Genomic DNA, 24,773 nt, shown 5'->3' with positions numbered 1-24,773 from the left:
GCCTGGATACAAAATTCATGTACAAGTAACCATTTAGACATTTGGGTAAACGTGACCACAGAGCTGGAAAGGATCTAATCTGAGTTAGCTTCAGGTCATAAACAATGGAAAAAAAATGAAAGTTAGGACTGCAGATTAGGTTAAATGCTATTAAGCAGAGGGGAGAAAAATAATGCTTTTCCAAGGAGAGGCTGGTATACAGTACTGACAGAACTGCACAGAGAAATTAGTCTCCCGGATGCTTTCAGGAAAATCCTGATGTTCACAGGGAGAAGAGCCGTGATAAGAAGTCCAATCATAAACAGAGGAACAGAAAAGTAAATAAAGTTTTAACTCTTCTTGAAGGACAAGATAACAACTCAGGACTTCCCTAAAAACAAAAAATGTGTTTTGTACCACTTGAAGGTGTCTGGAAGGTTCTGCTGTTAAGAGATAGCAGTCATTATTACCTTAGCAAGGATGTGTTTGTCCTTTATTATATACTCGTATGTAGTTAAAAGAACGTTAAATTTCCCACTTCGAAGCTGCGGAACAAGTGAGCGGCGCATCGCAGGTGTACCCTAAAAGAGAAATAGAAGTGAGTGGTTATTCCTTCTTCAGATGAAGAAAATATATTGCTTTTATAAATTAGCAGACACAGAGCAACCACATGAACTTTTAATGCTACAGTATTGTAAACAACATATTGACACATTCCAGGCTTCTTCAGTGTGCCTTCCCTCTAATCATAAAGCTCTGTTTATGGGGCACTGGAAATGTGCAGCTAGAGGTCTAGTCTCCTTACAAATCTGCTTGTCCATACCATCACTACCGTATCCATTTAGCAATGTATTCAGCTACATATATAAAATTTGAAGTAGTTATCATTTGTATTACTTTCATCAGAAGCCTTGCAATGTGATAATTAACGTTTTATTCTGCATTTCATTATGTGAAAGTAATTATAGTTTATTACAGGCTTCTCAGTATGATTAACTCTCACTGCTTAGCACATGACATACATGACAAAACTTCACAAGCAAACAGTTTTCAAATGCATACAGCAGCAAAAACTGGCTCCATTCTCTTGCCTTCAACTCTATAATCATATAAAAAGAAAATCAAACCTTGTAAGAGATCTTCACCACAGAAGGAGCCCATTTGTCAAATTCATATGTCCAATTGGATAAAGTCCTATGATACAGATTACAGAGAAAAAATATATAGATTTATTTAAAAGATATATTTCATCATTTGCAGGTCAGACTTCTTGAATGTTTCCAAGCATTTTTCAGCTTTCAGCACGCTTGATGTGTTCAACCCCCATAATTAACAGAATATTTTTAAAAATGCACTTTATATACCCTAATAAAATACATCTTTGAGACAGGAGTAAAAGTTGTGAAACTCTCTTTCAGCCCGTGTTCAGGGGCCTCTTCAAAACCAATTAAACATCTTCAAAACCAATAAAACATAATTACGTGGTATCAGATGGGCTGCTAGCTGTTTCAAGAATTAGGCATCAGAATTTAGTATCACAGTTAAGTCCGCATGGAGAACAGCGGGCACGTAACATGAAAGAAATAACATCCCCCTCTTGTGGCTTAAGACTGAATTACAGTAAATTCACTACTTAGTTTGCCAGGAGTGGACAGTAACACTAATGCATTATCAGGCTTCTCATCACCATTCCAACGACAGACAATTACCTGTGAAGAAATGATCAAAGAAAACACCAAACACATGCTCAGTGTAACCGAACTGTGCACCTCACCCTGTCACTACATGAAAAACAAGTGTGTTCCAGATAAACCAATCTGCAATGCTTAGAATTATAATAGCAGAAAGAGATAATTTACTTACGAGAGGGGAACAATGATGAGATAGGGACCATTGAGTCTTTTGTGCTCCATCAGGTAAGTGATGAGTGCAATAGTCTGTATTGTCTTCCCTAGTCCCATTTCATCAGCTAAAATTCCATTCAGGTTGTTATTATAGAGTGAAACCATCCATTCCAGTCCCTGGAGCTGAAATGAAGAACAATAGTTTCAGTTATTTAAAACTCACAGAAATGATTAACACAACTTCTACAGAACCAAGGTTCTGATGTCCCTGCCTACTTAAATGTTGGATTTCCTTTAATACTACTATATGCACTGAGATCCTTGGCTAACTTAAACACCTTTCTCCCCTCTCAAAAACAAACCCCAACAGAACAAGATAAATTTCTGGTAATAGCTATATGGGAATCATCACTCCTGTTTAGCAGAGCCCATAACATGAAGTCAGATTTCATACAAGGAGGTTTTTTTTATACTGCACACAAAGCAACACAGACGCTCACATGTAAGGATGATAAACGCTTATCATTACAACATTACATTTCAATTTCAACACTGTCAAATGTTAAACTTTCTGTGTGTATTCATGCTATTCGCCTGTGTCGATTAAAATCTTCCAAAACCAAACCCATCAAGTCTGCACAAAACATGTAAGCCTCACAACTGCCAACTGCATCACTGGCACTCTAAAGCTCGTGTAGCAGATGTCCATTTAGTGTCTGCATCCATATCTTCACATGTCAGACTAAGCCCCTTTGTCCAGTTATGTCCTGTGTATAAAATCGCAGAGCTGGAAGGAGGCCAGAATACTGTAGCTAAGAAACATCTACATAACAGATTTTCACACTCAAAGGCATACTGCTAGAAAGCACTGACTCAGATTATTCCCTTGCCACACAGACTGCCACACAGGTGTGTATCACATTACTCATGCAAGGGCAAAGTAAAGTTTTGCTTCCAAGATCCAGACTTCTGTTGGGTCTCATGCACAGAGAGAAAAGTTCAGAGAGAAAACACTACATGCCAGAAGAAACCTTCTGTTGTCCCTGCAAGAGAGTATTCCAAACGATGTTACCAATTTCCTGGCTTTATGTACATGCTGACTGATTTATACTTAGGTATTAAATGCTCAGGCCACCAAGAGCAGATCAGAATTTGTTCTGCAACTGTACGTCCCACCTACAAAGTAGCTTCAAAATTAAGAGTAGGAAAACTGTCATTTCTATGTTATTGAACCTTCTCTACTTACATATACAGATATGAAGGAAGAGACAATCTGACTGAACTTGAAAGTAAGAAACAAAGAAAAGCAGAAAAAAAGCTGAGAAGGGAAAATCATGTACAATCTAGATGATAGGGAAATACAGGCAGTGGAAAGTCATGGAACAGCCTCCTTCAGAACATTCTTGCTAGAAACAAAGCCAACCCTCAATAGTCCAAACAAAGCTCCTTAGAAAAGCATCCCCCTTGCCTCTGGTGCAATTACTGTATAGAATAGACAACATAAAGAACAAATCTACTTATTCAATTGATAGATATAACATTGAGGAGCTAAAGGACCTATTCCAATTAGAAAACCCTCTGAGTGTCTGCATAAGTGCACAGACTGAATTATTTTGCTTTGTGGCACACAGGGAAATTGCAATGAAAACCAAAGATTTGCATCATTTCACAATATTTCTATGCTCCATATGCAATTGCAATTCAGAAAGTAAATGAACTATAATAATCTTAATTTCCCATCCATGAGCACTTTTAGACAATATGACCATCAAATTACTCCTGTTATACACTATTCCTTTCATACATCAGGTAAACCTTCCCAGACAATGAATCAGGATTATGCAGTAAAGAAGGCTGCCCACCACATCTGCTGGCTCCCTGCTTCACGGGGTGCACAAGCTAGACAACATACTGACACTGCACTGAGGTAGCAAAAATAAAGAGGGCACCATAGGTGAGAAAGTGGCATATTTTTCAATATGGTTGAACTCTTATCTTGCCTTCGTCACAGAGTTCTCTATAGTGCCAGAAAAGCTATTTAACCTGTCACGTTCAAAATGAGTCCTTGAACTACACATTCTCTTTTTGGTGCGGGCTCACACTGAGACACCCAGAAGTGCTAAGGATTCACAACAACAGAGTTCGAATTCAGATAGAATTTTGCTATGAACAAGTGGGATCATGTGATTATTCAGTTTTGAACAAATTTCTAGGCGAATCCTCTGGCCAAGGTAGGTCCAGCCTTGGGTCTGGGTTGTTTAAGGGTTTACAAAATCAGCACTTAAAAACTTCCTATGCAAAACCTATTTGAGCTCCTGCTCCACAGCAGCATGGTCCTCTTCTGTACAACCAGTCTAAACCTTTTGTAAAAAAGTTACAGGTATATGCAGGAAGTTGGTATTATTATTCATGAACTACGTATGACAGTAACGTAGATATGTTACTGTCACTGCTTTGTTCATATAATTCCCAAATTCTAACCTACCAGGGATCTTGTATTTCTTAGCACATTTTCAGTTTGTCACTTGAAATACCACATTGAAATGTTCAGCATAATTCCAAGTTTTACATATTTTAATGATCTAATGTTTTCTCACCTGATAATGTTTTAGTGTGCCATTAATAAGAAGAGAAGACTGCTTTTCAACCCTTTCTGTGATAGCGTGAGCAACAGTGTAGTAAGACTGAGACCCTCTAGCACTGTACTGCATGCTGTATTCATCATCGACATCTTGTTTGGCTGTCCTGGAAAGCACAAGAAGAACTACAATGAACTCCCACCAACAAACACTTTTGACCACAGCTCACATATGTACGTCTGAAGAAACAGTGCAGATCCCCAGCTGTGGTGAGTATACCAAAGGGTACAAGCTACTTCATAAACACCAAATTATCATCTCCTGCAGATTTTCATGCCAGAGAACCTACCACAACTCACTGTGATCTAGAGCAAGCTACGCTTGTGAAATGCCACTGTAAGAATGCACAATTCCTTGCAAAAACCAGCACCTAAAGAACACTCACTCGATGATTTGTTTTGCATCTTTCTCAGAAACTTCCTCACTGTTAGGATCCAGGAGTATCTTCTCATCTGCCTCTAACCTGCTTGATTCTTCTTCATCATCCTACAGAATACAAAAAAAAAAAAAAAAAAAAAAAAAAAGGCAATACTAGGAAGTGCAACATCTTCCTAAGTCATACTTTCAACTGGCATTCATTGGTCAATGTTTTATGAGAGAAACCTCAATCACAGAGTTCAGCTTAACACTTATTCAGCAACAGAATTTTACTGCAGCATAACAAGAAGGTAATTTTTGACATACATTAACCAACAGGAATTCATGATACTTGAAAAAGAAAGTATTTTCCCATTTCATAATCTTATTTCTATACATCTTACTCTGCAGAGGAATCCAATACCATGCATAAGTTTATATCATACCGCAGATACATGATCTGCACAGGAACTGCTGGTTTAGGCTTCTAATTTCTAGTCTTTTTTAAAACAGACAGCATTCTTTCTTTTCATAAAGTAACAAGTCTTCTGGCTACACTTGCAATGGATAACCAACAACCTGAAATTTTACTAAGGAAGCTGAACAAAACACTGCTCTGAGCTCTGCAAGTGTATTCAGCTCAGAACGACTTCCCTAGCTCTAAACAACATTACCAATAAAGTATCTGTGCTAAAAACATGGGCAAATGCCTTTGAACATTCCTCCTAGAATCTGACAGGTACAAAGGCTTTACCTCCTACCTTAATACTGAGAATCTTACAGAATTACATTGGCAATAATGAGTTGCACAAAGAAATGTACCTGAATGCCATACAGTCCAGTCACCTTCAGTGGTCATTCAGTCTAGTGCTATAAAGAATGCTAGACTTAGGAGGTCTGAATTCTACACCTAGTTCAGCCTGCTGACTGAACATGGTCCTTCTCTACTCTGTAGTTTTTCTCTCCTTTAGAAAGTACTTATCTGAAAAATGCTATGCAAGTATTGATATTGATTATTCAAAGTCTCTAATATTATGACCCTGCAGAGGTGGGATCTTTGTGTGTGTTAATTTTAAGATTTTTAAAAGAATTTTCATAATAATAGTATTTAAATCACCACTGAAGTTCTGAATCAAACAAGCCTAGACTGAAGAGTCTGAACCTAAACCCTTGACATAATCTCTAACTTTTTAATAAACATAACATATAAATAATAACTGTCTTTCTCAGAATTGCCAATAAAACCTCCAATGCATTAAAGGCGCTAATTTCATGCAGCACAAAGCCACAACATAGCCTTTTCTAACATCTGTTTTAAAAATAAGAACCCACTTACATTCTCAGGCTCATGATTATTAATAGTCAAGAGTAAAACATTTAGTTTTCCTAACCCCATTTACCAGTTAGACAATTACAGCATATACAAAGGCAAACTGCTTTGAACTGAGAAGAATTACAGTATCAGTTACTTTTCCTGTTTGTATTATTCTTAAAACACCTACACACCTGCCATCTCTTTTCCTTCCCTCCTTATGAAAAAGAAGAAAATATCACATCGAATAAGTACTTGCTTTTTACTGCATTACTTGTCACAATACTTGATTTACAGACACATACCTCCTCCTCATATTCAGAGCCACTTTCATCTTCACTGTCTGACCTGGGAGCAACTTCATAGCTGTATAAAGGTGAAAGAAAGGTTATGAATTGCAAATAACAAGAGGGGTGGTTAGGTTCAATACATCTCCTCCTCAGCCTACACATAATAAATTAAAAGAAGAACAGGGTAGAATAGGCTATAACAGAATAGGCTGGAATCAAACTGGCTGGAATATAATAGGCTAGAATAGGCTAGAACAGAATAGAATAGAATACAGAATAACTAAGAAAAGTCCATGAAAAATACCAATGCAAAAAGAAGCAGCAGCTTATTTGTATGTTAACTACTTACCCAGGGTTCATTTCCAGCCAAGCATCCAGCTGACTTGCTTTTGGTGCTTCTGGTCCAAGAAGAACTTTGCCTGTTTCAGTGTGAGTCACTTTGACTGGAAGGTCACTCATTTGACTGCTCTCATCTATGGGCTAAAAATTCAAATGACATTTTATACCATCAGGCAACTGAATTTCATGCTTGTCATACATAATAAAAAGAACTAATGGCACCTTCAAAATTCCACAGCTGAACAAGCACTGAAGTTTTGTTATTATAAGCCACATGTTCCCACATGGCTATCAAGCAAACACTGAGTCACAGTATTACTCTGTGTAGCATATTCTATGTGACATGCACAAATGTATCACAGTATTCCAAATTAACAAGAGCAGTATGGAAAAGAATACACTGTTGGCTTCTATGAAACAATACACAAGGTATGTAGTCCCACAGGCATTTAATCCTGCTATTTATACGAACAGACAGCTAACAAAACCACATACATTAATCTTATGACCTCTCTTAGATGGAGAAAAAAGGATATAACTACTTAGCTAACTTCTTAAGCAAAGACAACATATTTTAAAGATTCGCTGTCTTTACTTCTGCAATTAAGCTGATAAAACACCATCGCCAACAAAACCTTTTACTTATTCTGGTGCTCTAAGAAAACCAGAATATCAGAATTATTTTTCCTGCTATTTCTTTCCCCTGTCTAATCACAGATTTTCTACTTTTAAGAGTTTCTGCCATTTACTACTGCTTCCACTGAAGAATCTTTTCCTATTACATACATATATGAACAAGAAAAACTAATTCTGAACAGTTAAATATACAGTGACTGAGTAGAAAACCCTAATTCCATACATACTGAATTTACAGGACTGTTACGTGCATTTTCCTTTGGCAGCCATAAATACATTAAAGGATTTTGCTCTAACTCTCTTAAATACCGCAGCAAACAAAAATATCAAGTGAAAGAAAAAAAGAGAGAAAATTGCAAGTGGAAGACCAGAAGTAAAACAATAAATACAATTCTAAAGTCTTTTTATATAAAAGTGGAATAGGAAAATGGCATTATCAGAATAGCTTTTAATGAGGCAGCATGTGCTTTGCTACAGAATGAAAAATATTATCCAAAGAATGACAAAAAAATTACTTATTTGAATTTACTTCCGAAAAAGAAATTTTCAGATGTATTAAGCCATCATGTTACTATAGTCTGTCCTGTGTGAGAGGCAATTACATGTAATGTCAACAATCTATTTTATAAAAAAGAGGTGATAAAATACATTGTGTTTACAACCTCATTATAGAAAGTAAATTATGTCTACACACAGATGGTAAGAAAACCATTTATTTTTAAGTATATAACAAAGCTGAGAGGGATTCTACAGCATACTCAGTGACAGGTTCAATATATTCTTCTTCTAGTCTTCAGCTTTCTGAAGCAAAACAGGCTAGCATAAATGTTAATCTAGCTAATTTTCATTCCCGGTTATAAACAACAGGTTTTTTTAGAAATTTGTGGTCTTGACTTTTTTTAAGCTATAGCAATGATACACTGAAAAATCACTAGAAAGTTTTTAAAGAAAAAAAAAAAAACACAAACAAAAAACTTGTAAAATTCATACCTCTCCATCAGGACCAAGACTAGATGCCATTCCTTCTGCATTTTCTTCAGCCTTCTACAACAAACGAAGAAGTGGAAAATAACACAGTCAGATTACAAGTAAAGCAAGAATACTTTATGCAATCTAAGCATTTCGGACTATATTTCACTCTTATTTCTGAATAGCCAGAGATGCACATAATTTAAGGTGGGGGTGGATGAAGGTAGAGATGGGCATAGAGTTACTACCACACATGCAAATCATTTACTAGCATGCATAGTGTAATTAAAATGTTTCTAGTCCCTGTAATAAATCTGCACCAAAGAAGTGGCTGACCTACTGAATTTCTGGTCCAGACCTAGAGCTCAGCTGCTTACAAACTGTGCTGATACAAATAAAATAGTAATTGATTTTCATGTGATTTATTATTAATTTCCCCTAAAGTGCCTTCATCTCAGTTTTAGAGGCATCACCAGGCATCACAGATTGTATATTCATGCAAGTACTTTTATTCTGGTATTTACACAATCATTTTTTTTGTCTGACAAATAACTAGGAGGCAGCTTTTTTTAATTCTTTGCATGGATTATAAGACATAGAGGGTTAAGTATTAAAAGACTTGGATAAAGACACAATAGAATCATAGAATCACTATGGCTGGAAAGGACCTCTACGATCATCAAGTCCAACCTTCCTCCTAACGTCTCTCTAACCTCTAGACCACAGCCTCAAGTGCTACATCTACTTGTTTTTTGAACACCTCCAAGAATGACTCCATCACCTCCCTGTTGGGAGGCAACAATGCCCACTAACTTCAATGAGTGCTGCAGCCACCCAGCAATGACATCACAGAATTTTAAATTAGAACAAAGGGTGTTATTTGTGTGTGCTCCTGTATCCTTGACAGACAAACAAAAGCTTATCTTGATGGAAAGAACTTGATTATAAACAAAAAGCTGGAGAGGATCAAGTTGGAGCTGAGATTTTTTTCTGATAATCTTCCTTTAGGTTTTAGGCTGGGATATACATAAGCACTGAATATTTATGGGGCATATTGCCATTTTACTTCAGTATCAGAAAATTGTCTTATTGTCATAGCCAGAAAATACTGTTCTTTTACATATTTCAGCTAAACTGACACAGAAACAGAACCCTATCATGATTTTGGGTTGTTGAAGGAGTTAATATTTTGCATTAGAGCAATGAATTTACTCCATACACTACCTCATTAAGGATAATCACTACTGTGAATTCCATACATTAAATCAGGCCTGCTCTCACTGGTAATACAGGACAAGAACTCCACTGAAGTCACATCTTAACTTTGTAGGCAGGGGATTGTTCCTATGTTAAGAACAGACTCTCACCAAAAAGAACAGATGTTTTGGAGAGGACAGGAGTAAACATTGAGCATTTTTTAGGCCATGAGTCTCCAAAATTAAAGTTTTTTATATGCTGATATTTATTAGCATATTTAGAGTGCTGTCTGCAAATCATGAAATATGTTTATATTTGTATCAGTAATTAGCAGCAAAACAGGCATGAAAATGGATTACAAAAATCCTCTTATCCATCTTGCAAGAGATTAAAAGAACTCAGAGGTCACAAAAAATGCCAAATCATTACTTAATGATTATTGTACGCAGAATTTTTTTTTTAATAATAGCATTGTTCAGTTACCACAAGCCTCTTTCAGAGGGTAAAATATCTTATACAAAGAAAGGTAATTTTGAAAAGCTTCAGTTAAGTGTTAAGAACATGGAGTGAATGCTGGCACAACACTCATTTACTGTAATGAACCTGACCAAGTGCTTTCTCCCCAGTAGGGTCCAGTGCTCCTACAAAATAGACTGAGCCAAGTGTAGAATGAAGAGTTCTAAAAAAGCTACCCTGCATGAAACAGCTACACACTAGACTTTTTCACACAATGTATTTTGGATCCATTGGATTCTTTTTGGATACTTGAATCCTAATTTACATGTCTGGCCCAATTATGCCTGTAGAAAGTTTATCAGCAAATCAAATGTTAACAGACCAGAGTATTCTAATCATGCCTCCTTCTTACCTTCTTTGAAATTAATGACAGCAAATTTCTTCTGTGTTTCAGTGAAGAGAGATGAGTTCCCTCAGTGTTATGAATCTGACAATGCAGATTATTTTAGATGCTCTGGCATGTGTGCGACAGTTTGGTATCACTACATTTACCAACATTAAAACTGGATTTGAAGATGAGATAGGCTAAAAATACCAGCTGTAACTACTTGCCTTCTTTCTTCTCCTTCTCTTCTTCTTCTCTTTGGCTGCTTGTGCCTGTTTATGCTCCCAAACCAGGTTGGTCAGGTTGGCCACATACTCGTCTGTCTGCTGCAATAGGTAGGCCAGACGTCTATCTTTCTTTTGGTCAATCAGCTTACGGTAGCCTTCCTCATCTTCAGCCTAGCAATACAAAAGACACATCATCCATGACAGAAATGCCACCAAAGAAACACCAATCAACTCCTATGTCAATAATGTGTTACCTTAGGTTGTTATGAGTATCTGCGTAGGGATACAACCACATGGGCAAAGAACTCCTTGGATGATCAGACCCAAAAGATGATCCATTTGTGTTCATGGCCCACAGAACCATAGAATGGTTTGGGATGGAAACCTCAGACATCACCTGCTTTCAGCTACCCTTCCACAGGCAGGCACATCTTCCACTAGACCAGGTTGCTCAAAGCCACACCCAACTTGGCCTTGAACCCTGTCAGGCAGGGAACACCCACAGCTTCTCTGGGCAACCTGTTTCAGTGCCTCACCACCCCTAAGTAAAGAGTCTCTTCCTTCTATCTAATCTAAATCTACCCTCTTTTTGTTGGAAAACACTACCCTTATTCTGTCTCTACACTCCCAGATAAAGAGTCCCTCCTCGTGTTTCCTATAGGCCCACTTTAAGTACCAGATGGTTGCTTCAAGGTCTTCCTGGAAGCCTTCTCTTCACCAGGCTGAAAAATCCAAACTCTTTCAGCCTGTTGTCTTACACTGGTATTCCAGCCCCCTGATCATCTACATGGCCCTCTCCTGGATCCACTCCAACAGGTCCATGTCTTTCTTGTGCTGAGGAACCCAGAGCTGGACACAGTATTCCATGTGTGGTCCCACACTCTGTAGAGCAGAATCACAGAGTAGGAAGAGACCACAGTTGCACACATTGAGTTTAACTTCTCTACCAGTGACCCAGAGAAAGGGATGGAGGCCACTCTAGTAAAGTTTGCAAATAACACAGAATTGCAAGGTGCTAGTTACATTCTCAAGGTCTGGGTTGCACTTCAGACGGACCTGAACAGGCAGATAAGTTGTGACATTCCTGACCTTAGAGGTTTTCAAGACATGATTGAAAAAACCTCAAGTAACTTGTTTTGAACTCAGTGTCGACACTGCTTTGGGAAGGTGGTTGGACTAGAGAGCTTCCTGTCAGACTGAGCGACTCTGGGATTCGAGGACTCTACGAATCTAAGTATCTCCTACTCTCATGGACAAATCATCGGAATATCTGTGGCAGTTATCACAAGAAAGGAGGGAAAAAACACCCAACCACTTAATGTCATGTCGAACAGATTACAATGTTCCAAAACAGAGATGCTTGGTGAGTTGCCTACACAGACAATTTGTCAAGGACAAAGTGCCAGCAGCCCATACTCAGAGGAAGAACATGTGAAATTTTGCTTAGTGCTTTTTCCATTATGCATACAAATAGTTTTCTTTCAGGCGTTAGAAGAAACTTTTCTTCTGGGCAGATTATTCTCTGGTGTTACTTCATCTTTGACACAGGTCACTATCAGAGACAGGATTCACCAGATAAGCCGTATCTATGTGTCGTTCTGGTAACTTCTGCATCCCTATGGCACTGTGTAAGTGTGTTGTTAAGGGTAAGACATATCAAGAAATACTATTTCATGTGCTATATATATAAGATACAATGCAGTATTTGAACATGTCAGAAAAAATACAAGGAAAGTAGCAGAGATGCCTTTGTCAATTTTCGATAAAACAACAAAAAAAAAAAAAGGAAGTATATGATGTCTTATAAAACCCAAACATGAATGAGAAATATTTTAAAGATGATTACTCCAAAACACAGCACTCAGAGATACAAAAGCTCTCATGCCTTTCTGCAGGGACACCAGTATTAGAGAAAGTTGGCAAGAAGAGCTGTAATGTTCAAACTGAGCTTGCAAAATTGCTTGTAAAATTCAGTTATAACGTTCAAGCCATCAGAACTACAATATTCAACACCTAAACTCCTAGACTGATCTATTTATTATCATTATTACTATTACTGAATACAAAGTAATTCCAACCTAGCCAAGGCACTTCCTTTATGCATTCAAGCTTGCCTTGGCAGTATCTTTTTAAGTCATACCAATGCCCGTTCCTGCATATGTTACATACTACATTTAATAACCTGTGACAGAATCACCGTTTCTAATCATAATCAATGAAAGACAATCTGTGAATCGAATCAGTGTTCCTGAAAAGACTTGTGAACAATTTTAGACACAGCATATTTTGGTAGATCACACCAAGCGCCTCAGAAGAGAAGATGTTTGTAAAAGTCCCCAGTACATATCTGCAAATTCAAGATTTATCACAACTGGATTAAAACTAAATAGGCAAAATAATCTCACTAACATAACACACAGTTTACTTTTGCAGAAGGATGTAGTTCAGCAGTAGGGGCAAAGATTTCAGAGTCTTAGGCCCCAAACTAAAAATGCCTTTGAAGTGCTCTATCTATGTTTAAGAGCTTAACCACAGCCTTGGTGAAGGCGTCATAAGAGAAAACACTGTTATTCTGGAAGATTTGGTTCCCATGCTACTTCTGGACGTCCAAACTATTCTGTATTTTTTAGCAGTAGACATCTTTATTATCACAGTACACAGATATCAGAGTACATTGGACTGACACAAGCTCAACCTTAAAATGTACAAAAATATTTCTAAAATATCAAGGTTCCTTTTTTTTTTTTTTAAAATCAGCTTTTTTTTCCCCTCTAATAATTAACATTTTTATGCACTCACAGACAGACTGCTGGCAATTACCTCTTAGTTACAAAAAAACTCTGTAATGCTGATTTTTACATAAATGGAAGAAATGGTCTTGGGCCTAAACATTTGTTATTCTCCCATGCAGGTCCCTCATTTATGTTTTACATGCAGCTTTATTTCTAAGTTTTTATCATTTTTATATTTAATTATTTCTAAATGTAATTTTGTGACTTTTAAAACCAAACTGTTCAGTCTTTATTCATATTGGGAACATACTCTGGATGGGGATTTGAATTTTTTACTTATACGAGATACATATTGTTTTCCACCAGCATATTTTTCAAAGTACTTCAATTTCTGTTCAATTCTATGTTAGTAAAGTGTTAATACAGTGTTAAAAAGAGAGCTAAACAATGTCTTGAAGAAAATTCTCCAACCCCGGTTGCTAACATACTTGTACATACATGTTAATTTGTCTGTACTTTAAATTCCAGAATGATTTCAAATCCTAAAATGTAGGCAGCTCACTGACTGCTTCTGCAGTATTCTTAAAAGATATGGTTATATGCAAACCCATTCTATTCTGTCCTAAGAAAGACACTACTGATATTGTGCAGGTGAAATGAAGGGAAAACTGTGAAATAGCAAGCAGGAGTATGGTCCTGAAGCATTAATGGGTAGAACTGACTGCTATTAATTCTCAAGATACATGCATTACTGCTATTGGTTGTGTGTTTTCGCATGTGAAATCAGCTTTATGCAAAAGTTTCAGAGTAATGCCATGAAAAAGTTAACCATGTGGAATATTCAAAACTATAAACCTAAAATAAAACACAGTCCATTATTTGTATAACAAACCAATACCTCTGCAATTACGTAACAGTGTTAGTGCATGAAGTTAATAAGACTAAGCTACGTTACACAGATGTGCTTGTGCTAAATTTTCCTGTTGGTAAAAAGACAATTGTTGTTACCAAAAAACTTAAAAAAAGAAGAATCTATAGGTTAAAATGAACAGTGTCTCATTAACTACCATTATCAGAAATAAACATAAGGAAACTGCAGCAGTTTTAGATTTATACATTTTGTGTTACAGAGGCTTTATTCTGCAAAGGAAATACAGGTGTGTGGCTGAGACTGTGTAGGAAATATTAAAGACACAGAAAGTAATTTTAGCTAAAATAATCATTTTCTTTCTTCTAATCCTTACCATTAGTCTCCTCATTCTTTCTTTCTCAATTCTTTCGGTTTCTTTTTTCTGCTCACGTTCAGTGTTGGCGTGCCAAGTTGCTACAGCTTTAGAAAGTTTCTGAATCTTCCCAGCAACTGAGCGGTGGTACTCTTTAAAATCTTTAGCATGCTGCAATATGCTATTCAGGTATTCCTAGAAAAAGAAACAAGTTAGTGCAGACAATTGGACAAAGCACAGGATTTGAAATCAGGAATACAGAAGTTCTAATATTGATTTCCAATTCCTTATCAAATAATTTGGAGGGTTTTTTTTTAATCCTAGCAACTCCAAAGGTACATAAAGTAGGCAGTAGAGAAGACCTGCGCAGAAAAGCAAGGTGAATTTCTGTCATGGTGCAGACAGCTAACAAGTCAAAGTACCTGATGCTTCTGCCTGCGCTTCCTCTCCTGCTCTATCTTCTGCTGTTTCTCAAGTTTTTCTGTCATACGGGCCTCTCTCAAAGTCTGACGCTTGCTTCGTTTGTAGGCTTTGGAGTTCAGTGCTGTCTCCAGCGTTGTGTCACGACGCATACACGCTACCACCTCTTGTCTTAGCTACCAGTGAGAAAAAAGAAGCACTTAAAAAAAAAAAATCGTTTTTAATACATGGAAGAACAACTTTAAACACCGATATAGCCGAGTAAAACAGTAACAGTTCAGATGTCGCAGCCTCCTTGTCCCTTTCCATTAGAGTTATGAAAAGATCCAGCACCTATATAGTTGCAGCAGTTACATCTATCTCCTTGAACAAATCTTAACTCTCCACAGGATGGCCAAAATTGTTAATCATTCTTAATCACAGTTTCCTCCTTCTTTAAAAGATACTGCAATGAAATGGGCTAGCCATGATGTTACACCACCTAAGTAAAACACAAATGTACACTACACATAACATACTTTCTAGAGCTGGACCTGAACATAGCTGACAACTTGTTTCATTGGCAGCTGCACAGGAGACAGCAGGGAGAGGCAAATGTAAAAGGCTTGGAATAGTACTGCCACAGTCCAAGCAGTACAGCGGGGAGAGCCTGCTGCCTTCCATTTACCTCTAACAAAGCTTCACTAAAAAGGAGTGCCAAAGGTAGAGGGAAGGAAGACTTGGATATCATGGTACAACTACTGCCAAAGCTTCTGTCAGGAAGTATTTTTGCTTGACCTGCCAAATCACATCTTTGTTCTTCCAAATTAGCTGGAAAAGCCAATGGCAAGAGGCCCATAAGAGTTTGGCAGTGTGATTCCTTTTCAGAAAATTTGCTGATTACACACACTCAAAATCCAGCTTGTATCTTAAGTATGACCTTGTTATGCTTAATTTTCAAAGTCTTTGTACCATAGTGGAAATCCCTGAAAACAGAGAATCCCAGGTCACAGAGAAATGCCACCCACAACACCAACATACAACTCTTCCTAAAACATCAGGACCCAAGACCAATGTGAACTATGTCCAGAAAAAGTTATCTTATAGGATTTGTGTTGAAAATCAGCTAGCAGCCTGTTAAGCTCTTGTTATCTCTTTGTGCCAATGCCACGTTACAATTTTGACTGGAAGATAAATCAGTAAGCAGAAACAACGCTTGTGTATTTTTATTAACAGAACAAAATGTAAGTTAAACATTTCTCTCATTTGCAGTATCAGTCAACTTTGCTCTCATGCAAAATCTCCTGCGCAGCCTGTTTTGCCAATGACCAGGCCCAACAAAAATGATACCACCAGCAGGAAGATGCACCAATACACAGACTGTATTGTAGACAAGAAGGTCATTCCATGAATGATCGCTGGGGGTACAAACAGATCAATCAGCTGGTACATAATCGATGCCACCCCCAACGATCCCACAAAGGACATGACTCGGCCCACAACAGGTGGTACAAACAGAGACCTGAGGTTGCCCATAGTTGGCATGGGAAACAGCCAGACCAGCAAGCTGAGAACATAAGAGAAAGGTGACCACATAGTGATTCTCACCCTATCAGCCCGTGTTTGCGAAGGTCTGTGGAGCAGACACTCCTGACTCCCTGTAAGTGGTCCCAGCTTTTATCCCCAAGCAGACACCTGACCTTTGTCAACCCAATGCGGGACCCCTGGGGCTCATTTCCCTTATGGCTCTCCCTGCAGGGCCGACCGCACCCTGGGGGGAAGCTGTAAGGCAAACTCACCTCCTCTGTATGAAGGGCTGTGGGAATCACCCATATGTCAACCTTAATTCGGGGGCTTGGGGTTCAGACCCCAGCATTTCAGCAGTCTCACTGCTGCTGTAAAATCTCTTGCCAGTTTACTCTTTGCTACATGAATGCATTTGGCTGTGAGAGATTTGTGTGAGAATTCTCCTGAAGCAAATGGCATTACCTGGCGCTGGAAATTCAGCAACCTAAGTGCCTTCAACTCCACTGTAGCTTTGGTTCGCAGATCAGGGGGCAGAGAACCAGGCAAGTTCTCCAGTTCCTGGATTCTATGAGCAATTCGAGCCTGAAGCCTAAGTGAACAGAAAATTGGGAGAAATTTTATTAGGAGAAATATCTAAGTGGTTATCAGGATTATATAGTAAAAATAGAGAATTTATCTCAGGCATTTATTTGACTTCTACTAATTCTTTCTGAACAAACAGGCTTTTGCAGAAAAGACATTAGGTATCCTTTTCCATTTTGAAAATAAATTGCCAAACAATGAAAATACCCCATGGTCCTTCTTTTAATTTTAACTAAAAGTATATGCATGAAAAGAAACTTCGGAATCTTATTTTACTCATACTATGTAGAATTCTGTTCTCAAGCTTCCTTGATGGGCAGTGTTTTATGCACAGTGTAGTCACAGTATGACACAGACAGAACTTTCTTTAATATCAGGCATTCTACTTGCTTATTTTACTGACAAATTAATATTTCATAAGTAAAGTATTCACACTTACATAGCTGTTACACTGTAAATCAGATTCTATTTCACTCTTGCTTTACAAGCTCCTTTTGCATTAATTTGCAAATTCAAGAGAGAGAGCAACAGAGGAATGGGCAAGCCAGACAGAACATTTTTTTCCCCCCCTATTTTTTACATTGAAAAGCAAGATCACAGAGCTAAGTTAAATATTTTTTGTGGGTTCATTTATAAGTAATTACTTCTGTGAACTGCAAACTTTGCCAAGGCACTAAAATAACCAAAAATTTTAAGTTGCAAAAGTTACATCTAAGTTCAACTACATCAGTGCCCTCCACTTCCCACATACTTTAGTAATAAAAAGCCTGTTCCCCACCCCCACAACCCAAAACCACAGCCAACTCTCTCAAAATCAAAACTCCTCCCTCTCTCAAAATCAAAACCCTAAAGGTCCAGAAACAGGGAGGTATCTCATCTCCCTGTAGTACTGCACAGGACTCAGAAAATATCACTTTTTCTTTACTTTCACAAAGCACAAAACATCAGATCAAGTTAGGAAAAGGTATCTGCTGCTGTTTCTGTGTGATGATGGTTTTAGAACTGCTGTGAGAGGAGAGTAAAAACACTTTCTGTAGGGCTTCTTTGCATACAGTGATCGTTTTTCCTCTGTCCTTTCACACCCACATCACTCTACAGTATTAGCACAGTGACCTAGGTCTCATAATTTTGACATGTCACCCTCGCGGCTGGAAAGCAGATCACACAACAGCCAAAATGGCTGCACCTGATATGTGGAACGATACAAATGAAAATATGAGTATCTCACAGTAACTACATGCATCATTGTCGCCGTCTGGGGTGAGGGCCACCCTCAGAACTGTTAACCCGACACTCTCTGTTAACTCCTATTCTCACCCGACCAAAAGGTAAAGAGAAAGGGAATAAGGTAGAGAGAGACTTACTGGTTAGAAAAGGAAAACAGCTTTAATACTACCACTAATAATAATAGTAATAATGACAATAAAATGGAATATGTACAAATCTCTATGAACCCAGTATCAAACCCAACTCCCCTTCCCCCAAAATGGCAGTACGTCACCGTCACCCCTGTCTGGGGAGCAGCCCCCAGGGAGGGGGTCCCAGGCTGGACTCAGTCACAGACAGGGACTGGGTACCGGAGCCGAGGGGGATTGGATGGGGCCCGCCGGGGGTCCCAGCCACTGCAGAAGCAGCCGAAGTGAGGAAGAAGGAGGAAGGGATACGCAAGGGGCAAGGGAAGGGCTTGTCCCTCCTGATCCTTCAGCTTTTATTGGCTATGACAGATATGGGGTGGAACACCCCATTGGTGAATCCTGGGGTCAGTTATCCTGCCCGCTCCTCCCCGCAGGTGCGGGGTGCTCCCTGCCCCCCTCCGTGTGGGATACAAGCTCAGCATGGCCTTGGTCTGCATACCAAGCCCTGGCAGTAACTATAAACATGAAGTCTTATCACTGATTAAAACAGGCAGTCTGCAAAAATGCAAACTTCATACAAAGCAATTAATTAGAAGAGCTTTAGCTCTGTAGTCAAATCATTGAACAGAACCAGCCCCGTTCTACCCCAAACCAGGACAATCGTGATTTATGTATAATCTGAAAAGCAACTAGAATCACGGTATCTCTTCTGCCATAGTACTCCTTCCTAAAACTCCTCAACTTCCTAAAAGTATGCATTTTTAAACATTACTAAAAAACTTGTAAAGTTCATAAAAATACATAAAGGAGCTAATGCTGCACTACTGCAGAAGACTAACTTGGTGTCCTCAAGAGAAAAAAAAAAGAAGCCAAATCAAGTTAAAGTTTTTCATACACACCAAAAAGTAAATCAAGAAGGGTTACTTCCTCACAAGAGTTTCATTAAAAGCTAGAAATAGTTGCCTTGGCCCAGAGAGTTTCATTAAAAGCTAGAAATAATTGCCTTGGCCCAGAGAAGTTCATGATTCCCACAGGAAAATTATTCACTCAGAAAATGATATTAGCATATTTTATTCTTTCACCTCTATGTTCTACACTAAAAAGAGTTCGTATTTTGTACTTCACTTGTCACTGGGCATTCCAGTTATTAAGAAGAGCTTTTAGTGCACCTAAGGATGCAAAATCTTGAGAATTAAGTGGTCTTCTTGGATATTGAATGTACTATTGTGCATCCATAGAAAAAAAGCAACCAAGATGTACAAAGAATAATGTTCTAAATCACTGATGAATGCTCTGTCTGTTGCTTATTCACACATGGATGTAATCATGCATTACAGTTATGATTTGTTACTCTATTTCATTCCCTAAAGAGCTGCAATGCTTCTCCTGAAATTATCACCTACAAAACAGTTTTAGCGAAATCCCGGTTTCACTGACTTTAATGAAACTTTAGGGGAGCAGTCACAACCTTTCCAAACTTCTCAAGCTGTGAACTTACAAAGGCAGATGAATAATGAACATATGTTTTGGTTTTTTTTCTTTTTTTTTTTTAACACTGAGTGATCCTTCTTGCACTATATCAGAGTACCTTCTCGTACTACATACAAAAAGTTAGTCTAGATTCTTCCTAACGTAGCTTATGGGTTTAGATAACTAAATGGATAATATACTTTGCAAACAAACATGAAGTTAAGTGTTCACTTACGAGTTCTCTTATTTTAACTCCAGGTATAAAATAGATGAAAATTCCCACTGATGTAAAAGTTTACACAGCAAAAATCTGAGCAATAGCCAAAGCTGGGCTGTAATCTAAATTATTAATAAAAATCCAAATATACAACTTTCTTGAAATATGACTAAATATAATGAAAGCTTATAGAGCATGTGCATTGTGTCCCATCATTACACTAGGCAGTCCATTCCCATATAAAAGACTCTCCATACTGCTAATAATTTTGTTTTTCTCAACTTGGGTTTATAAAAAGGACGATTAGAAATAAATGTACATGAAATTTTATCAGCAAATTATAAGAGAGATAGTATTTCCAGGATAACTTTTCCTCCAATTTTTTGCCTCCACGTGTTGAAATGTCACAAACACAGAGGTCTGCACTGAGCTACAATTATAATTCTATGCTTTTGTTGGTGATTGCCCACCTTTTACAATCCAGCCAGAGGGAAGAAATGGGAAATAAAAAAATCAGTACTTCTAAGTCAGTGCAGATACTGCCTCAGAAAATTCTTACTGAAACTCAGGCCCACTCTCTACTAAAAGAAGTCCCAGCCAAAAATTTTAAATACTAATGAAAATCTACCGTACACATAAGGAACAAGAATGAAAAGTGGCAGCCAGATGGGTTATATATAAAACAAAAAAAAAAAGGAACATATTTTGTTTATTTCAGACTTTTCTGGAAGTACTAATTATACTGTCTAGGGTACCAACGGTAGTAGTAATAACAGTAGTATTTTCTTGAGTAGTCAGTAGGATTTTTAAAAGAATTTAATGACAGACATCCCAACTCAAGTGAACACAACTACTTCAGATGTTTCTCACTACAGCCATCTTCTAGTCATTAGGAGAATGACTGCATTTTGCTGGACTATTGCAATCTTCATGGGAAAACCCTAATAGCTATCAGTTAAACAGAATCCAAAGAATAAAATTTCTCAAGTGCTTTTTACAAGCACTTGAATGATATTATCTCACTGTTTAAAGGATAGAGTTAAATAATCCTTGCAGTTTAGCAATTTAGCTTCATCCATGCAGAAAGTGTCTAGCACACCTATACAGAGATCTCTGCTAAACAAGTGATGTATGCCTCTTCCTCATTAACTGGGGTCAACAGCATGGGTTACACTTGCACAGTCAAACCTGTCTGCCACAGATGCCATGCAGTAAGCCATAAAGATACATGTAAAAAGAGACTTTCCAGATAACAGAAATAAATCACAGACAGTCTACAGAACACCAGCAAGTGCAGCTTTTTAATTATCAAGGAGAAGGTTAAAAAAAAAGCCCTTCCACATAACAGAACAAATTCAAATTACACTTTATTAGCTTTAGTAGATCTAATTCAGTGGGATTAAAAAGCAGCTTTTTATTTTGAAGAAAGTGTTAAGCAGAGTTTCATAAAAGCACTGTATGAGTTTTTCATTCTGGCCAGATTTCAAGGAACACAAGTAGTTCAACAGCTTTCCATATAAGAATAATTTAAACTTCCTATATTGATAAGAATTTTCAATACTCGAGTTTCTTTTTATCCACCTTCAGTCACACAGAGATTAACTCAATTATTTTATAATCTCATCTCAAATCAACATATGTTACAAATAGCTTCTCAGCACATCATGCAAATTTGACAGCAACATTAATTCTTTATTTTGTTTCTCTTTGTTAATATATGCTGGCACTTTTTTATATTAATATCTAATTATATTAAGATCAAAGATTTTCAGGAAGAAAAAGTAGTCACTGATATCTCATTAGATTCAAAGCTTTTTCAGATTCTGCAATATGTTAATAGGTGCATTACTGCTTCTCCATCTGTATTGGTCTATTTAACATGTGGTTAATGAATAGAAATGCTATACTGTACTTCTAAGTGCCTATTTCATGAAACATTTGATGAAACAAATTACCTGACTTCCTAGTAACAAGGAAAGGAAAAAATGCTACCCCTGGAAATAAAAAATTAGATGTAACACGTGACAGCAAGATCTAAAGTACTGCACATCTACAATACTGCTCTGTGCATAAGACATGCACTAATACAAAAATCATGTACCTGATCCACTAAGAAATGGAACTGTGTATGTGTGGTAGCATGTATTCTCCCCCCAAAGTCTCTGTTATGCACTTCAGAGGTGTGTATGCAACTTTTTGTACACCCCAGCCTACTCACTGGCAGGGTGGTGTGGGGAACAAAAAAAATTCTTGATTCGGTGTAAGAACTGCTCAAAAAGAACAAAAACACCCCTGTACTATCAACATTGTTTTCAGCACGAACCAAAACAGTCCTATACCAGTTACTATGAAGAAATTGAACTCTATCCCAGCCAAAACAACTGCAGTCACTGAGTAAACATAATCTGTTGTTTTCAAGAATTCATAACTTAATCAGATTCAAAGCTCACGCTTTCCTACAATACACTAAATATGCTACATACATAATACATATACTGCTATACATAATAATACAGTACACTAAAATATACATGTGGTAATTCCTTTTTTTTCATGAAAATAAGTAATTCAAACAGTTTTGTAAGTATTTCAAAGTATAATGCCCCTTTATTTAAAAAGTTCACTACTAAAATATCTATTACATAAATGGAAAACCAACCATTTCATAAAGCTTCCATTAACTTCACTGTTTTCAGGATACAAATGTTTATATTGGCTTTTTTTCTACTCCCTTTTTATCAAGAACGTGTGTATAAATTTTGTTTCTGTATTAAACTTGCCTCTACTCAACCTAAGTCTAGAACCATACAGAGCACAAAAGCTATTACACTGGTTTGTTTTGGTTTTTTTTTTTTTTTTCTTCTCCAAAGCCTCTGTCTGATACACAGTTCTAAAAAACTAAGACTGACAGAAGTTTTAGGCATTCTGGTACACAGACCAAACTCAAATTCCAGTAATGTTCAACATTAAAAAATCTTTTATCATTATATATGCACTACCATAAGCAATAAAAAATAAAACCCTTCTTGCTGCACAATCCCTATCAAACTTCCACCTCACTCACTCTTCCAAGAGGATTAGGGTATTTAGAATCTAATGCTGTATTTGCAACATCAGTATTCTCTGTCACTCTTCACTTTCGCCCATTTATGCATACCAAGACATAATAATTTCACACAAATAGCACAAAAGAGCAGGGCTGGGAAGACAGAAGTAACAATATGAGGTTCACTAATGCAAAAAAGGCTACATTATACTGTTCACATGATTCTTGGTTCAGGTAGTGCTACAATTCTTCACCCAGAGCAACTGTGAAACCATATAGTGGTGCCTTCTACAAGCTTTCTGAGAAAGAACTGGAAATAGTGATTGCTCATGCTGGAATAGCTGTGGCGATTCAGCAGCTATGGCCATTCAGTCCTAAGATAAAAAGTGTAAAACTGACAGAATGACCACAACAACGTACCAATAAATTACTTAAACATTATCTTATACAAATAGTAATTGCTTTCCTGGGATCAAGGCTTGGATTCTGGACATGACATTGCATTCTAAAATGCTTTATGGTGTCATTCTAAAACACTTTATGGTATTATTATCTTTATAAAGCCAAAGTTATTAAACCAGTCTTCAGTGACATCACCAGCCGTTTTGGGCAACTTCCCCTACAAACTCACTGTTACAGTGACTGGACAATGCCACCACCAGTCCAAAACAAGCTGGTACCCTAAGCGCCATTTCTTTCCTCTTATGTAATGGTCAGGAGCATATTTTAGGTGCAGGTGAAGATCCTTGTGCCCAGTAGATTCTCAAGGTCAATTGTTTAGTAGCCTTATTGATGGGAAGAGGGCAAGTCTCTTGCTAACTCCACAAGAAATGTCATCCTCTGTAATTTGTATTGAATATAACTCACCATCTAATTAGGGCACTCAGGAAACAACTTTTAAAGATCACATTTCATGGGAAGTTTTTTTGGTGGTGGTGGTTTTTTTTTGTTGTTTTGTTTTTAAATCTTGCCTGTAACCTCCTTAATATTATCTCTATTCTTTGGTATTCCAGCCAACCTCACCATCACTAGTAAAATCTGTTTTGCTGTGACCACTAGCTCATCAGCCTTTTGACATCCACTGTTATTTATAATTCTGAAAACTTTCTGCACTGAACTGGTTCCTCTGTAGACTACAAGGATTTTGAATTCCTAACTTTCAATGTTTGCAGCATTCAAGTAATACGCTAACCCAGCAGAGTCTGCGAGCCTGCTTTAAAGTTTTAAACTGGTTCGCAGCGATACTGCCAGTATGCTTTACTATGCCGTAACTCAGAGCAGAATTAAATCATTGTTTGGTTTGACATTTCTGTACTTCTCTTTGACATGAGGCCTCCCTCTGGAAACTCAATTTCTACTATCGACACCACAGTAGATGACTGTGAGGAGTTTCAGTTGAGAAAGTGAAGCGCAACAACCTGCATAAGCATCCGAGTATGTTATATGGATATGTTAACAAGAATCTTGTTATTCCCGTTTACCTATATTCACGTTCTTGGAGTATTTCAACAGGATCCAGTCCTTGTGGCTTCTGGATGGGGCTGATGCGGTTCTGCTTTTGCTGCAGCTGAACGATGGGCGACGGCTGCCCG

General features: G+C 37.6%; 1 protein-coding gene across 1 annotated transcript; it reads right to left on the bottom strand.

Annotated features, from left to right (window-relative positions):
* Positions 1-1,829: 1,829 nt before the first annotated feature.
* On the bottom strand, positions 1,830-24,766 carry LOC103776779 (probable global transcription activator SNF2L2). The gene is made up of 11 exons (XM_008944305.1): positions 24,663-24,766; positions 16,974-17,100; positions 15,008-15,181; positions 14,607-14,780; positions 10,631-10,801; positions 8,387-8,440; positions 6,771-6,901; positions 6,437-6,497; positions 4,848-4,948; positions 4,421-4,568; positions 1,830-2,006 (listed from the first exon to the last, which is right to left on the bottom strand). The coding sequence occupies exons 3-11, from the start codon at positions 15,155-15,157 to the stop codon at positions 1,839-1,841; spliced, it is 1,158 nt and encodes a 385-aa protein (XP_008942553.1). The 5' UTR covers positions 15,158-15,181; positions 16,974-17,100; positions 24,663-24,766; the 3' UTR covers positions 1,830-1,838.
* Between the last annotated feature and the right edge of the window lie 7 nt (positions 24,767-24,773).

The sequence above is a fragment of the Merops nubicus genome, unplaced genomic scaffold (genome assembly GCF_000691845.1).
Source record: "Merops nubicus isolate BGI_N331 unplaced genomic scaffold, ASM69184v1 scaffold9497, whole genome shotgun sequence".
NCBI classification, from domain to species: domain Eukaryota; kingdom Metazoa; phylum Chordata; class Aves; order Coraciiformes; family Meropidae; genus Merops; species Merops nubicus.
This window is presented reverse-complemented; position numbering and strand designations above follow the sequence as displayed.